Source organism: Ailuropoda melanoleuca, chromosome 5, assembly GCF_002007445.2.
Source record: "Ailuropoda melanoleuca isolate Jingjing chromosome 5, ASM200744v2, whole genome shotgun sequence".
NCBI classification, from domain to species: domain Eukaryota; kingdom Metazoa; phylum Chordata; class Mammalia; order Carnivora; family Ursidae; genus Ailuropoda; species Ailuropoda melanoleuca.
This window is the reverse complement of record NC_048222.1, coordinates 50,001,318-50,018,695: the sequence shown is the minus strand read 5'-3', so window position 1 is coordinate 50,018,695 and position 17,378 is coordinate 50,001,318. Positions and strand designations below refer to the sequence as shown.

At 37.3% G+C, this 17,378-nt stretch overlaps 1 protein-coding gene across 8 annotated transcripts in view; it reads right to left on the bottom strand.

Annotated features, from left to right (window-relative positions):
* ZNF280D (zinc finger protein 280D) overlaps nucleotides 1–17,378 on the bottom strand; it is a 136,808-nt gene that overhangs the window by 82,188 nt on the left and 37,242 nt on the right. For all 8 annotated transcript variants that reach the window (XM_034660936.1, XM_034660937.1, XM_034660934.1 and 5 more), the window contains 2 exons: nucleotides 10,858–11,028; nucleotides 10,426–10,535 (listed from right to left, as the gene is read on the bottom strand). In XM_034660936.1, the coding sequence (XP_034516827.1) occupies nucleotides 10,426–10,535; nucleotides 10,858–11,028 (281 nt within the window). The remainder of the gene's footprint in view (nucleotides 1–10,425; nucleotides 10,536–10,857; nucleotides 11,029–17,378) is intronic.

Here is a 17,378-nt window from a genome sequence, read left to right as displayed (position 1 = left end):
TCGGGCTTCTCCACCGGGAGCCTGCTTCTTCCTCTCCCACTCCCCTGCTTGGGTTCCCTTTCTTGCTGACTGTCTCTCTCTCTCTCAAATAAATAAATAAACTCTTTAAGGAAGAAGCCCACATCCCTAAGATCTCTATAAAACAAGGGCGCACGGCCTGGGTCCCAGTCAACACTTGGGCTCTGGACAACCCTGCAATCTCTCTTCATCAGAATGACGAGAAGGAGAAGTCCCCCCCAGCAAAGAAAAGATAATGAGTCTGTGGCCTCTGCCACAGAATTGGCCTCGGCCACAGAATTAATACATATGGATGTATCCCAATTATCAGAAATGGAATTCAGAGCAACAATGGTCAAGATGATGAGTAAACTTGAAAAAAGCATCAGAGAAAGCGTTGCTGAGAATATAGAATCCCTAAGGGCAGAAATGAGAGCGAATCTGACAGAAATTAAAAATTCTATGGGCCAAATACAGTCAAAACTAGAGGCTCTGACGGCCAGGGTCACCGAGGCAGAGGAACGCGTTAGCGAATTGGAGGATGGGTTAGTAGAAGAAAAAACGAAAATAGAAGCTGGTCTTAAAAAAATCCACGCCCACGAATGTAGATTACGGGAGATTACTGACTCTATGAAACGATCCAATGTCAGAATCATCGGCATCCCTGAAGGGGTGGAGAAAAACAGAGGTCTAGAAGAGATATTTGAACAAATTGTAGCTGAAAACTTCCCTAATCTAGCAAGGGAAACAAGCATTCGTGTCCAAGAGGCAGAGAGGACCCCATCCAAGCTCAACCAGGACAAACCTACGCCACGGCATGTCATAGTGCAATTCGCAAATATTAGATCCAAGGATACAGTATTGAAAGCGGCCAGGGCAAAGAAATTTCTCACGTACCAAGGCAAAGGTATCAGGATTACGTCAGACCTGTCTACAGAGACCTGGAATGAGAGAAAGGCTTGGGGGGGCATTTTTAAAGCTCTTTCAGAGAAAAACATGCAGCCAAGGATCCTTTATCCAGCAAAGCTGTCATTCAGAATTGATGGAGAAATAAAGACGTTCCAAAATCGCCAATCATTAACCAATTTCGTAACCACGAAACCAGCCCTACAGGAGATATTAAGGGGGGCTCTATAAAGGTAAAAAGGCCCCAAGAGTGATACAGAGCAGCAAGTCACAACCGATACAAAGACTTTAAAGAGAAATGGCATCATTAAAATCATATCTGTCAATAATCTCTATCAATCTAAATGGCTTAAACTCTCCCATAAAACGCCACAGGGTTGCAGATTGGATAAAAAGACATGACCCATCCATTTGCTGTCTACAAGAGACTCATTTTGAACCCAAAGATGCATTCAGACTTAGAGTAAGGGGATGGAGTACCATCTTCCACGCAAATGGACCTCAAAAGAAAGCTGGAGTAGCAATTCTCATATCAGATAGACTGGATTTTAAACTAGAGGCCATAGAGAGAGATACAGAAGGGCACTATATTATTCTTAAAGGAAGTATTCAACAAGTGGATATGACAATTATTAATATATATGCCCCCAACAGGGGAGCAGCAAGATACACAAGCCAACTCTTAACCAAAATAAAGAGACATATAGATAAGAACACAGTAATAGTAGGGGACCTCAACACCCCACTATCAGAAATAGACAGAACACCCTGGCAAAAACTAAGCAAAGAATCAAAGGCTTTGAATGCCATACTCGACGAGTTGGACCTCATAGATATATATAGAACACTACACCCCAGAACCAAAGAATACTCATTCTATTCAAATGCCCATGGAACATTCTCAAGAATAGATCATGCTCTGGGACACAAAACAGGTCTCAGCCAATACCAAAAGATTGAAATTATCCCCTGCATATTCTCAGACCACAACGCTCTGAAATTGGAACTCAACCACAAGGAAAAACCTGGAAGAAACTCAAACACTTGGAGGCTAAGAACCATCCTGCTCAAGAATGACTCGATAAACCAGGAAATCAAAAAACAAATTAAACAATTTATGGAGACCAACGAGAATGAATACACAACGGTCCAAAACCTATGGGATACTGCAAAGGCAGTCCTAAGGGGGAAATACATAGCCATCCAAGCCTCACTCAAAAGAATAGAAAAATCTAAAATGCAGTTTCTATATTCTCACCTCAAGAAACTGGAACAGCAACAGAGGGACAGGCCTAACCCACTGACAAGGAAGGAGTTGACCAAGATTAGAGCAGAAATCAATGAATTAGAGACCAGAACCACAGTAGAGCAGATCAACAGGACTAGAAGCTGGTTCTTTGAGAGAATCCATAAAATTGATAGACCACTGGCAAAACTTGTCCAAAAACAAAGAGAAAGGACTGAGATTATTAAAATTATGACTGAAAAGGGAGAGGTCACGACCAGCACCATTGAAATTGCAAGGATTATTAGAAACTTTTATCAACAGCTATATGCCAAAAAACTAAACAATCTGGAAGAGATGGAGGCCTTCCTGGAAACCTATAAACTACCAAGACTGAAACAGGAAGAAATAGATTTCTTAAATAGGCCAATTAACTATGAAGAAATTGAGTCAGTGATAAACAACCTTCCAAATAATAAAACTCCAGGCCCAGACGGTTTTCCTGGGGAATTCTACCAAACATTCAAAGAAGAAATAATACCTATTCTCCTAAAGCTATTTCAAAAAATAGAAACAGAAGGAAAGCTACCAAACTCATTCTATGAGGCTAATATTACCTTGATCCCCAAACCAGGCAAAGACCCCCTCAAAAAGGAGAATTACAGACCGATTTCTCTAATGAATATGGATGCCAAAATCCTCAACAAGATCCTTGCTAATAGAATCCAACAGTACATTAAAAGGATTATCCATCATGACCAAGTGGGATTCATACCTGGGATGCAAGCATGGTTCAACACTCGCAAATCAATCAATGTGATACATCATATCAACAAGAAAAGACTCAAGAACCATATGATCCTCTCAATTGATGCAGAAAAAGCATTTGACAAAATACAGCATCCTTTCCTGATTAAAACCCTTCAGAGTGTAGGAATAGAGGGTACATTTCTCAATCTCATAAAAGCCATCTATGAAAAGCCTACTGCAAGCATTATTCTCAATGGGGAAAAGCTGGAAGCCTTTCCCTTAAGATCAGGAACACGACAAGGATGCCCACTCTCGCCACTATTATTCAACATAGTACTAGAAGTCCTTGCAACAGCAATCAGAAGACAAAAAGGGATCAAAGGTATCCAAATCGGCAAAGAAGAAGTCAAACTGTCTCTCTTTGCAGATGACATGATACTCTATATGGAAAACCCAAAGGAATCCACTCCCAAACTATTAGAAGTTATAGAACAATTCAGTAAGGTGGCAGGATACAAAATCAATGCCCAGAAATCAGTTGCATTTCTATACACGAATAACGAGACTGAAGAAAGAGAAATTAGGGAATCCATCCCATTTACAATAACACCAAAAACCATGCGTTACCTTGGAATTAACTTAACCAGAGACGTAAAGGACCTATATGCTAGAAACTATAGATCACTTTTGAAAGATATTGAGGAAGACATAAAAAGATGGAAAAATATTCCATGCTCATGGATTGGAAGAATTAACATAGTTAAAATGTCCATACTACCCAGAGCAATCTACACTTTCAATGCTATCCCGATCAAAATACCGAGGACATTTTTCAAAGAACTGGAACAAATAGTCCTTAAATTTGTATGGAACCAGAAAAGGCCCCGAATCTCCAAGGAACTGTTGAAAAGGAAAAACAAAGCTGGGGGCATCACAATGCCGGATTTCGAGCTGTACTACAAAGCTGTGATCACAAAGACAGCATGGTACTGGCACAAAAACAGACACATCGACCAATGGAACAGAATAGAGAACCCAGAAATGGACCCTCGGCTCTTTGGGCAACTAATCTTTGATAAAGCAGGAAAAAACATCCGGTGGAAAAAAGACAGTCTCTTCAATAAATGGTGCTGGGAAAATTGGACAGCTACATGCAAAAGAATGAAACTTGACCACTCTCTCACACCATACACAAAAATAAACTCCAAATGGATGAAAGACCTCAATGTGAGACAGGAATCCATCAAAATTCTAGAGGAGAACATAGGCAACAACTTCTATGACATCGGCCAGAGCAACCTTTTTCACGACACATCTCCAAAGGCAAGAGAAATAAAAGATAAAATGAACTTATGGGACTTTATCAGGATAAAGAGCTTCTGCACAGCCAAGGAAACAGTCAAAAAAACTAAGAGACAGCCCACGGAATGGGAGAATATATTTGCAAAGGACACCACAGATAAAGGACTGGTATCCAAGATCTACAAAGAACTTCTCAAACTCAATACACGAGAAACAAATAAACAAATCATAAAATGGGCAGAAGATATGAACAGACACTTTTCCAATGAAGACATACAAATGGCTAACAGACACATGAAAAAATGTTCAAAATCATTAGCCATCAGGGAAATTCAAATCAAAACCACACTGAGATACCACCTTACGCCAGTTAGAATGGCAAAGATAGACAAGGCAAGAAACAACAATTGTTGGAGAGGATGTGGAGAAAGGGGATCCCTCCTACATTGTTGGTGGGAATGCAAGTTGGTACAGCCACTCTGGAAAACAGTGTGGAGGTCCCTTAAAAAGTTAAAAATTGAACTACCCTATGACCCAGCCATTGCACTACTGGGTGTTTACCCCAAAGATACAGACGTAGTAAAGAGAAGGGCCATATGCACCCCAATGTTCATAGCTGCATTGTCCACAATAGCCAAATCATGGAAGGAGCCGAGATGCCCTTCAACAGATGACTGGATTAAGAAGCTGTGGTCCATATATACAATGGAATATTACTCAGCTATCAGAAAGAACGAATTCTCAACATTTGCTGCAACATGGACGGCACTGGAGGAGATAATGCTAAGTGAAATAAGTCAAGCAGAGAAAGACAATTATCATATGGTTTCTCTCATCTATGGAACATAAGAACTAGGAAGATCAGTAGGGGAAGAAAGGGATAAAGAAAGGGGGGGTAATCAGAAGGGGGAATGAAACATGAGAGACTATGGACTATGAGAAGCAAACTGAAGACTTCAGAGGGGGAGCTGGTGGGGGAATGGGATAGACGGGTGATGGGTAGTAAGGAGGGCACGTATTGCATGGTGCGCTGGGTGTTATACACAACTAATGAAGCATCGAACTTTANAAGCATCGAACTTTGCATCGGAATCGGGGGATGTACTGTATGGTGACTAACATAATATAATTAAAAAAAAAAAAAAAAGAATAGCAAATGAAGCGTAAACCCAGCAGGAGAAGGGAAATAATAAAGATTAGAGCAGAAATCAATGAACCAGAAACCAAAGAACCACAGAACAGATCAACAAAACTAGGAGCTGGTTTTTTGAAAGAATTAATAAGATTGATAAATCCCTGGCCAGATTTATTAAAAAGAAAAAAGAAAGGACCCAAATTAATAAAATCATGAATGAAAGAGGAGAGATCACAACCAACACTGAAGAAATACAAACAATTATAAGAACATACAATGAGCAACTATATAACAACAAATTAGGCAATCTGGAAGAAATGGATGTAGCCCTAGAGATATATAAACTACCAAAACTGAAACAGGAAGAAACAGAAAATATGAACAGACCCATCACCAGCAAGGAAATTGAAGCAGTAATCAAAAATCTCCCAACAAACAAGAGCACAGAGCCAGATGGCTTCCCAGGGGAATTCTACCAAACATTTAAAGAAGAACTAATACCTATTCTTCTGAAGCTGTTTCAAAAAATCCAAATGGAAGGAAAACTTCCAAACTCTTTTTATGAGGCCAGCATTACCTTTATCCCAAAACCAGGCAAAGAGCCCACCAAAAAGGAGAATTACTTACCAATATCCCTGATGAACATGGATGCGAAAATTCTCACCAAAATACTAGCCAATAGGATCCAACAGTACATTAAAAGGATTATTCACCACGACTAAGTGGGATTTATTCCTGGGCTGCAAGGGTGGTTCAGCATCCACAAATCAATCAATGTGATATATAATACATAAATAGAAGAAAGGACAAAAACCATATGATCTTCTCAATAGGTGCCGAAAAAGCATTTGACAAAGTACAGCATCTTTTCTCAAGTAAAACTCTTCACAGTGTAGGGATACAGGGAACATACCTCAATATCATAAAAGCCATCTACAAAAAGCCCACAGTGATCATTCTCAATGGGGAAAAACTGAGAGCTTTCCCCCTAAGGTCAGGAACATGGCACTATCTCCACTGTTGTTCAACATAGTACTAGAAGTCCTAGCCTCAGCAATCAGACAACAAAAAGAAATAAAAGGCATCAGAATCAGCAAAGAAGTCAAACTCTCACTCTTTACAGATGACATGATACTCTATGTGGAAAACCCAAAAGACCCCACCCCAACATTGCTAGAACTGATACAGGAATTTAGCAAAGTGACAGGATATAAAATCAATGCACAGAAATCAATTGCATTTCTATACACTAATAATGAGACAGAAGAAAGAAATTAAAGAGTCGATCCCATTTACTATTGCACCAAAAACCATAAGATACCTAGGAATAAATCTAACAAAAGAGGCAAAGAATCTGTATTCAGAAAACTATGAAATACTCATGAAAGAAATTGAGGAAGATACAAAGAAATGGAAAAATGTTTCATGCTCATGGATTGGAAGAACAAATATTGTTAAAATGTCTATGCTACCTAGAGCAATCTACACATTCAATGCAATGCCTATCAAAATACCATCAACTTTTGCACAGAGCTGGACCAAATAATCCTAAAATTTGTATGGAACCAGAAAAGACCCTGAATAGCCTGAGGTATGCTGAAAAAGAAAATCAAAGCAGATGGCATCACAATTCCAGACTTCAAGCTCTATTACAAAGCTGTAATCATCAAGACAGTATGGTACTGGCACAAAAACAGACACAATACAGCTTCCCTAAAAACCTAAGCTACATATATACAAAGCAATCACATAGTGAAAGACTTAGAAAAAAAAAAAAGATAATAAAAAATTGTTATAGGGGCGCCTGGGTGGTTCAGTTGGTTAAGTGTCTGCCTTCAGCTCAGGTCATGATCCCAGGGTCCTGGAATGGAGCCTGGCATCGGGCTCCCTGCTCTGTGGGGAGCCTGCTTCTCCCTCTCCCTCTGCCTGACGCTCCCCCTGGTTGTGCTCTCTCTCTGTGTCAAATAAATAAAATCTTTAAAAATATAAATAAATAAACAAGCAAATAAATAAATAAATAAATAATTGTGACAGAACTAGAAGTAAATCTATCATGTTAATGAATACAAATAAGTTTAACTCAAGTGCCAAAACAAAAGAGATTTTCCTAGAGGATCACAAAGGAAAAATCAACTCTGCTGAAACCAAGGGGCATAACATGATTGAAAAAGGTTAAAAAGAAAAGGATACACAAATAATATACTAGGCAAATAGAAACCATAAGAAACCATGGGTTGTGAGCCTAAAAGTCATTAAACATTAAGACAAAAAGAACATTTTATAAAAATGCTAAAGGATGCCTTTGGAATACAATTATAAGAGATTCATCTATACCACAAACAACAGCTACAATCTTAAAACAGAACTGTAACACATCCAAGAAAATATTAGTAATGAAAGATGTAGATTGAGACACAGTGTTGCTTAATCCACGTAAGATCAAGCAGACAATAAAAATACAGATATCTAAATAATTTAGTAATATGCTAGATCTGGTTGATAAATATCAAATTCCGTAACTTAAGAAATTATTTACCTATTTTCAAGTTTCCATGTAACATCAAAAATCTATACACTAAAAAAGGAAACACTTGTTAGAATTTGGGTTTTTACCATTAAAAGTGTGAACGCCAGTTATGTCTTTAAGTAAACTGGCTACAAAATATTGAGAAATATGTCAATCTCAAAGAATTCTTTAAGGATTAAATGAAATAACATATTTATAGTTTAGTAGTCTGGTACATGGTCTCAGATAAATAAATTGTTCTTATTGTAGGATTTTGGTTTATGTTTTAGATATTCTTTATTGAAAGAAAACATTATTTCTGTGGTATAGTCATCTACTTATCTAGAATAACAGCAAAAATTCATTTATAAAGAATCTAAAAATCACATTTTTCCAAATTAGAAATGATTGTTAATACTAAAATTTCAACTGATACATAAAATGCATAAACTAAAATGCAAAGTCTACACAGTTTTTTAAACTTCCTTGTCCTATCCCATCACATCTCTTTATGATATAAACACACATAAGTTATCCATATTATATTCAACTTAATTCAAAATGTGTCTTGAGATCTTTTCATATCATAACCTATTATAGAGATTCCATTCTTTTAAAAAGTTGTGCGGTGTTCTATTATACGAATATTGTATGAAATTTTGGTTGTTTCTAATATGAGTAATCCCAAACAATGCTATAATACATTTTTGAAGTAAAGCTACATTTTGGAAAATGGCTGCCAGTTTCCCTAGTACAAAAGTACATATAATAAACTATAAATTGTATATAAAATAGAAAAGAAAGAAAAACATTTCTGTTTACCTGTATATGCAGAAAGTATATTGGGGAAAATACAAAAATCAACTAATAAAAATTATTTTCTTTGAGAGTCATTCTGGGAACCAGGTACATAAGAGACAGAATTACGATTTTTCACTTGTATGACTTTGTAAACTTTTTTTATTTTGAATAATATCACTGTATTATCTACTCAAATAATTAAAGTTAATTAAAGAATTTAGTCCTTTTCCAAAATTCAAAACATAAAAAAAATCAGGTATCTCATCAAAACATTACACAGATTAAAAAAAGTGAAAGCACTGGTACAGGTTAATTCTCATATAATAAGAAAGCACAAAGTGCAATTATCAGGGAATATATTCTGGGAGCTAAAAGTAGTGATAGACCCAAAACAGCTTTATATATGAATAAAGAGATTGCATTTGAAATTCTAAAAAAGTTCCCTTATTTTTTCTACTTTTTCTGTCAAATGTATTATTTTAAAGATCTATTTATTTTAGAGAGAGAGAAGAGAGAGAGAGAGAAGGCCAGTATGTGTTGGGGGAGCAGGGTGGAGAAAGAGGGAGAGAGAGTGCCAACCTGACTCCATGCTGTTTGAGCCACAAAGGCACCCCTCCTTCCTTTCATGCTTCATATAATCTACATGGACGTTTTTCGTCCTCTTTCCCCCTTCCTGCCATTTATACTGGGCATGCAAAGAGAATACAGGCTATCCTCAGACCACAGCAGGATACTGTAAATACATACTAAAATACTTCAAGTGAAATGTTACCTACACCTCATATTTCATTTGTACTTTGAAAATATCTTTCTTTTTTCTTTTTTTAGAGAGAGGGGGCAGAGAATGAGGGAGAGAGACTCTTAAGCAGGCTCCTCCCCCAGCATGGAACTCAGCCCTGGCTCTACGCCAGGCTGGATCTCATGACCCTGAGATCATGACCTGAAACTGAAGTCAAGAGTCAGATGCTTAACTGACTGAACCACCCAGATGCCCCTGAAAATTTCTTAAAATTTAATTTCAAGAGCTTCCTATTCTAACAAAAAACCTGAATTAATTTATAACAATTACAAAAATTATATTCTGAATGGAGTTAAAATAATTATTTCACATGAAATGATCCATCATTTGGGGCTTAAGTCTGAGTGTTGAAAATTAAATGTAAAATTCAGATTTTCATTGTGTAATGTGACATGCACATATTGCCATGGGCACAAAAATAAGATAACTAAAGAAACTATATAAAAATGCCTTTTTATTTTTATTTTTTTTTTAAAGATTTTTTATTTATTTATTTGACAGAGATAGAGACAGCCAGCGAGAGAGGGAACACAGGCAGGGGGAGTGGGAGAGGAAGAAGCAGGCTCATAGCGGAGGAGCCTGACGTGGGGCTCGATCCCACAACGTGGGGATCACGCCCTGAGCCGAAGGCAGACGCTTAACCGCTGTGCCACTCAGGCGCCCCTATAAAAATGCCTTTTTAAAAAAAAAGTTTGAAGTATACCAAATCTACTAAATAAAATATTCTGATTTATACCTTATTTTCATTTAAAATTAGAATATAAAAAGCATACATTATAATGCATATAAATTTAAACTTAAAATTTGATGATTCAGGGGAAATTTTAAAATCCTATATGAAAATAATCACTATGAATATAAATCTTTGCCTAAATTACACGGAAACACCACTAGGAGAAGATGTTTTACTTAAATAACTCCACAAAACATTATTTACTATAAATCAATCAGTATTTTTAGGGATTTGCAAACCTTTTTAAAATTAAATTTTGAAAAAGTTTTACCTTCATGTGATTTTTCAAAGGATCCAAAAGATTAAAATGAATGTTGCACTTTGGACAAGCTCTTGGAAAAGGTGTTCCATTTTTAGATTGATTTGATGAGGTATTTGTACCTAAAATAAATTCAAAACATATATAATACAAAATTCACCACTTTATAACCTTAAATAACCACTAATAACAGTTTGTAAATTTACTACAACTTCTAAAACTTATGTATAAATACTATAATTTCTTTTTTTAAAGGGGGGGAGGGGCAAAGGGACAAAGACAGAGAATCTTAAGCAGGCTCCTTGCCGAGCAGAGTCCAATGTGGCTCAATCTCAGAGCCCTGAGATCATGACCTGAGCCAAAATTAAGAGCCAGATGCTTAACCAACTGAGACACCCAAGAGACCCTATAATTTCTTTTTTATAGGCCACATTTCACATTTACCTTTTGATGATGTAGCCTGGGGAGATGTCACTGAAAGAGACTTAACTGAAGGAAATACAGCTGAAGAATTTAATCCAGAAATACCATCACTGGGCTTTGGCTTTTTTGGATTAACGCTGTTTACTTCAGAAGTAGAAGGACGTTTTGATAAAAACGAACTTTCATTCATACCTACAATGAATTAAATAGTGGGAAATATATTTTTAAACACTTCAGCATATTACCTATAACAAAGTAAAATTTGGAGCTAAATTAAATGTAATAAAACTGAATTACCCTATCATTCAAATTACAATAAATAATGATAAAAATTGATGTGATCAAAAGTCAGGGGGTGTGCCAAATATCAATCTTGAAAAAGAAGAATAAAACTGGAGTATCACAATCTCAGATTTCAAGATATACTACAAAGCCATCAAAAGAGTATGGTACTGGACAAAAACACACACAGATCAATGCAATACAATAGAGAGCCCAGAAATAAGCCCACGATTATATGGTCAATTAATCTACAACAAAGGAGGCAAGAGTATAAAATAGGAAGAAGTCACTTAAACAATGATTTTGGGAAAACTGGAGAGCTGCATGCAAAAGAATGAAATTGGACCACTTCCTTACACTATCCACACAAATAAACTCAAAATGGATTAAAGACCTAAATGTGAGATCTGAAACCATAAAGTTTCTAGAAGAAAACATAGGCAGTATTCTCTTTGAAATCAGCCATAGAAACATTTTTCTAGATATGTCTCCTTTGGCAAGGGAAACAAAAGCAAAACTAAACTACTGGGACTACACCAAAATTAAAGACTTTTGCATAGCAAAGGAAACCATCAACAAAACAAAAAGGCAATCTACAGAATGGGAAAAGATATTTCGAAATGATACATCCAAGAGGGAGTTAATATCCAAGATATAAAAGTAATTTATACAACTTAACACCAAAAAAAGCAATTAATGCAAAAAAAAAAAAAAATGGGTAGAACAGACATTTCTCCAAAGACACACAGATGGCCAACAAACACACGAAAAGATGCTCAACATCACTCGTCATCAGGGAAATGCAAATCAAAAGCACAATGAGATATCACTTCACACCTGTCAGAATGGTTACAATGAGAAAGACAAGAAATAACAAATGTTGCTGAGGATGTAGGAAAAAAGGAACCCTCATGCATTGTTGGCAGGAATGCAAGCCAGAGCAGCCACTGTGGAAAACAGTATAGAGGTTCCTCAAATAATTAAAAATAGAATTACCATATGATCCAGTAATTCTACTACTGGGTATTTACTCATAGAATACAAAAACACTAAAAGATATGTTTATCGAAGCATTATTTACAATAGCCAAGATATGGAAGTGACCTAAGTGTCCACCAATAGATGAATGGATAAAGATTTCGTACATAAATAAATGGAACAAAAAAGAATGAAATCTTGCCATTTGCAGTAACATGGATAGATCTAGAGGATATAATGCTAAAGCGAAATAAGTCAGGGCAAATACCATGATTTCATTCATATGTGGAATTGAAGAAACAAAACTAATGAACAACAACAAAAAAGGACAGAAAGAAAAAAACCAAACACTTAAATACAGAGAACAAACTGGTGGTTGTCAGAGGGAAGGTGGGTAGGGGGATGGGTGAAATAGGTGAAGAGGATTAGAAATAAACTTATTGTGATAAGCATCAAGTAATGTATAGAATTGTTGAATCATTATATTGTACGCCTGAAACAAATGTAACACTGTTTAATTATACTTGAATTTTTTTATTTCTTCTTTTTTTTGCAGAGAAGAGGAGGGGGGAGGAGCAGAGGGAGAGGGAGAGAGAGAATCTTAAGCACGCTTCACGCTCAGAATGGAGCCCGATGCGGGGCTTGATCTTTCAACCCTGAGATTATGACCTAAGCTGAGATCATGACCTGAGCCGAAATCAAGAGTTGGACACAACCAACTGAGCCACGCAAGTGCCCCTACACTTGAATTTTTTTTAATTAATTTAATTTGGGGGGAAGAGCACTAACATGGTGGCATAGTAGGAAGACCCTAGGCTTCTCTTGTCCCTTGAACACTAGATAACTATCAAATCATTCTGACTACCCAAGAAATCAACCTCAGGACTGACAGAAGAAACTCCACAACTAGAGGGAGAGAAGAGGCCACATCTACAAGGGCAGGAAGTATGGAGACACGGTTTGGGAGAGAAACGGATCAGGGGTGCTGCAGAGGGGAGCGAGCCTTGGTGGCTGAAGAGGCACAAGGAGAACAATTCCCCAAAGCTATTGGCTGGGAAAATGAGAAGGACTGATTTTCATGAGTTTTTGCAACCAGCAGGACTTGAAGACTGGAATTTTAAAGGTCGGTGGGCTTGGCTGGGATAGACCCCTGAGGGCACTGCCCTGCTCCTGGAGAGAAAGCAGGCAAATAACCCCAGGGGAAGATGGCACCATCTGAGGAATGCCTAAGGCACACAGCAGGGAGATTGTTCACTCTTCTTGGAGTATATCTGTGAAAGGCGGTGTTTGCAGAGACACCTCTCCCAGGACAAAAGAGCCAACAGGCACTATTTCCCTCCTGCACCCCTCAGCACAGGTGCAGAGCCGCCTGCTAAGGGAAGCTCAGCTGGACACTGGCTGCCTAGCCTGCTTGTTCCAAGTCCCACAACCCTTTCCTCTGGCTCAACCGCCTTTCTCAGTCAAACATGCATTAGTCCCAGTGCAGCAAGACCCTCCACCAGAAGACCAATGCAGGTCCTCACCCACACCACATCTCTAAAGTTTGGAGTTTTAAAAATCAGCAGGGTTGGCTGGGGTAAAGCCCAAAGTGCACTGCAATGCTCCTGGCAGGCAAGCAACCCAGAGACAGAGAGCATGAAAACAGCAATCTGAAAAATGAGAATAGACGTAGGGAACTCAGTGACTCCATCAAATGTAATAACATTCGTATTACAGGAATTTCACAAGAAGGACAGAGAAAAAGGGGCAGAAAACTTATTTAAGGAAATAATAGCTGAAAACATCTCTAATCCAGGGAAGGAAACATCAAAAGGAAGCTGAAATAGCAGAACTTGTATCAGACAAACTAGATTTTAAACCAAAGACTGTAACAAGAGATGAAGAAGGGCACAGTATCATAATAAAGGGGTCCATCCAACAAGAAGATCTAACAAATGTAAATACTTATGTTCTCAACATGGAAGCACACAAATACATAAAGCAATTAATAACAAAATTAAAGAAACTCATGGATAATAATATAATAACAGTAGGGAACTTTAACACCCTACTTACATTAATGGACAGATCAGATCATCTCACCAGAAAATCAACAAAGAAACAATGACTCTGAATGACACACTGGAACATATACGACTTAAGAGATATATTCAGAACAATCCATCCCAAAGTAACAGAATACACATTCTTTTCAAATGTGCTAGGGACGTTCTCCAAAATAGATCTCATACTAGTTCACAAATCAGGCCTCAACAAGTACAGAAAGACTGAGATCATACCATGCATATTTTCTGATCACAACGCTATGAAACTTGAAGTCAACCAGAAGAAAAAAATTGGAAAGATCACAACACATGGAGATTAAACAAAATGCTACCAAAAATGAGTGGGTTAAGAAATTAAAAAATACATGGAAACAAATGAAAATGAAAACACAGTGGTCAAAAAGCTTTGGGATGCAGCAAAAGCAGTCATAAAAGGAAAGTATATAACAATACAGGCTTACCTTAAGAAGAAAGAAAAATCTCAAATAAACAACCTAACATTACACCTAAAGCAGCTAGAAAAAGAATAAGAAATTAAGCCTACAGTCAGCAGAAGAAGGGAAAGAATAAAGATTAGAACAGAAATAAATGATATAGAAACTAAAAAAACAACAGATTAATGAAACAAGGAGCTGGCTCTTTGAAAAAAATCAGTAAAATCGATAAGCTCCTAGCCACACTTATCAAAAAAAAAGGACCCAAAAAAACAAAATTGCAAATGAGAGAGGAGAAAATACAAACAGCACCACAGAAATACGAACAATTATAAGAGAATATTATGAAAAACTATATGCCAACAAATTGGACAACCTGCAAGAAATGGATAAATTCCTAGAAATATATAAACCACCAAAATTGAAAAAAGAGAAACCGAAAACTTGAACAGACTGATAACCCAGTAAAGAACCTGAATTAGTAATCAAAAAATTCCCAACAAACAAAAGTCCAGAGCCAGATGGCTTCACAGGAGAATTCTACCAAACATTTAAAGAAGAGTTAATGCCTATTCTTCTCAAACTATTCCAAAAAATAGGGGTGCCTGGGTGGCTCAGTCATTAAGCGTCTGGCTTAGGGCATGATCCCAGAGTCCTGGGATCGAGCCCTGCATCGGGCTCCCTGCTCCACTGGGAGCCTGCTTCCTCCTCTCCCACGCCCCCTGCTTGTGTTCCCTCTCTCGCTGGCTGTCTCTCTCTGTCAAATAAATAAATAAAATCTTATAAATAAATAAATAAATAAATAAACTATTCCAAAAAATAGAAATGGAAGGAAACTTCCAAATTCATTCCATGAGGAAAAAGACTCCACTACCAAAGAACTATAAGTCAATATCCCTGATGAACATGGATGCGAAAATTCTCAATAAAATACTAGCAAATCAAATCCAACAGTATATTAAAAGAATCATACACCACGATCAAGTGTGATGCACCACATTAAAAAAAAGAAAGGATAAGAACCATATCATCCTCTCAATAGATGCAGAAAAAGCATTTGACAAAGTACATCTATTCATGATAAAAACTCTCAACAAATTAGGGATAGAGAGAACATACCTCAACGTCATTAAGGCCAAATATGAAAAACCCACAGCTAATATCATCCTCAATGGGGAAAAACTGAAAGCCTTTCCCTTACGTTCAGGAGCAAGACAAGGATGTCCACTCTCACCACTGTTATTTAACATAGTACTGGAACTCCTAGCCACAGCAATCAGATAACAAAAAGAAACAGGAGGCATCCTGGAAGAAGTCAAATTTTCACTATTTGCAGAAGACATGATACTTTGTATAGAATACCCAAAAGACTCCACCAAAAAATTGCTAGAGCTGATACATGAATTCAGTAAAGTCGCAGGATACAAAATCAATGTACAGAAATCTGTTGCATTTCTATACACCAATAATGAAGCAGCAGAAAGCGAAATGAAGGAATGAATCCCATTTACAATTGTACCCAAAACCATAAGATACTTTAGGAATAAACCTAACCAATGAGATAAAAGATCTGTACTCTGAAAACTATAAAACACTGATGAAATTGAAGAGGACACAAAGAAATGGAAAAATGTTCCATGCTCATGGATTGGAAGAAATATTGTTAAGATGTTATATTACCCAAAGCAATCTATACATTTAATGCAATTCCTATCAAAAGGATTTTCAGAGCGCTAGAACAAACAATCCTAAAATTTTTATGGAACCACAAAAGACCCTGAATAGCCAAACCAATCTTGAAAAAGAGAGCCAAAGCTGGAGGCATCACAATTCTGGATTTCAAGCTATAGTAAAAAGCTGTAGTCATCAAGGCAGTATGGTACTGGCACAAAAACAGATACACAGATCAATGGAACAGAATAGAAAACCCAGAAATGAACCCACAGTTATATTGTCAATTCATCTCCAACAAAGCAGAGAAGAATACCCAATAGAAAAAAGACAGTCTGGGACACCTGGGTGGCTCAGTCATTAAGCATCTGCCTTCGGCTCAGGTCATGCATGATGCCAGGGTACTGGGATCGAGCCCCACATCAGGCTCCCCGCTCAGTGAGGAGACTGCTTCTCCCTCTCCCTCTGCCTGCTGCTTCCTCTACCTGTGCTCGTTCTATGTCAAATAAATAAATAAAATATTTTTAAAAAATAAAAAAAGACATTCTCTTAAACAAATGGTGCTGGGAAAACTGGACAGCAATATCCAAAGAATGAAACTAGACCATTTTGTTACATCACACACAAAATCAAATTGGATGAATGACCTAAATGTGAGATAGGAAACCATCAAAATCCTAGAGGAGAACACAGGCAGTAACCTCTCTGACACTGGCCATAGCAACTTCTTTCTAGATATGTCTCCTGTGAAGGGAAACAAAAACAAACTATTGAGACTCCACCAAAATAAAAACTTCTGCACTGGGAAGGAAACAATCCACAAAACTAAAAGGCAATCTTCGGAATGGGAGAAGATATTTGTAAATGACCTATCTGATAAAGGGTTAGTACCCGAAATCTATAAAGAACTTATCAAACTCACCACCCAAAAAACAAATAATCCATTTCAAAAACAGGTAGAAGACATGAACAGACATTTTTCCAAAGACATACAGATCATCAACAGACACATGAGAAGATGCTCAACATCACTCATCATCAGGGAAATACAAATCAGAACTTCGAGATATCACCTCATACCAGTCAGAATGGCTAAAATTAACAACACAGGAGAGGTGTTGGCAAGAATACA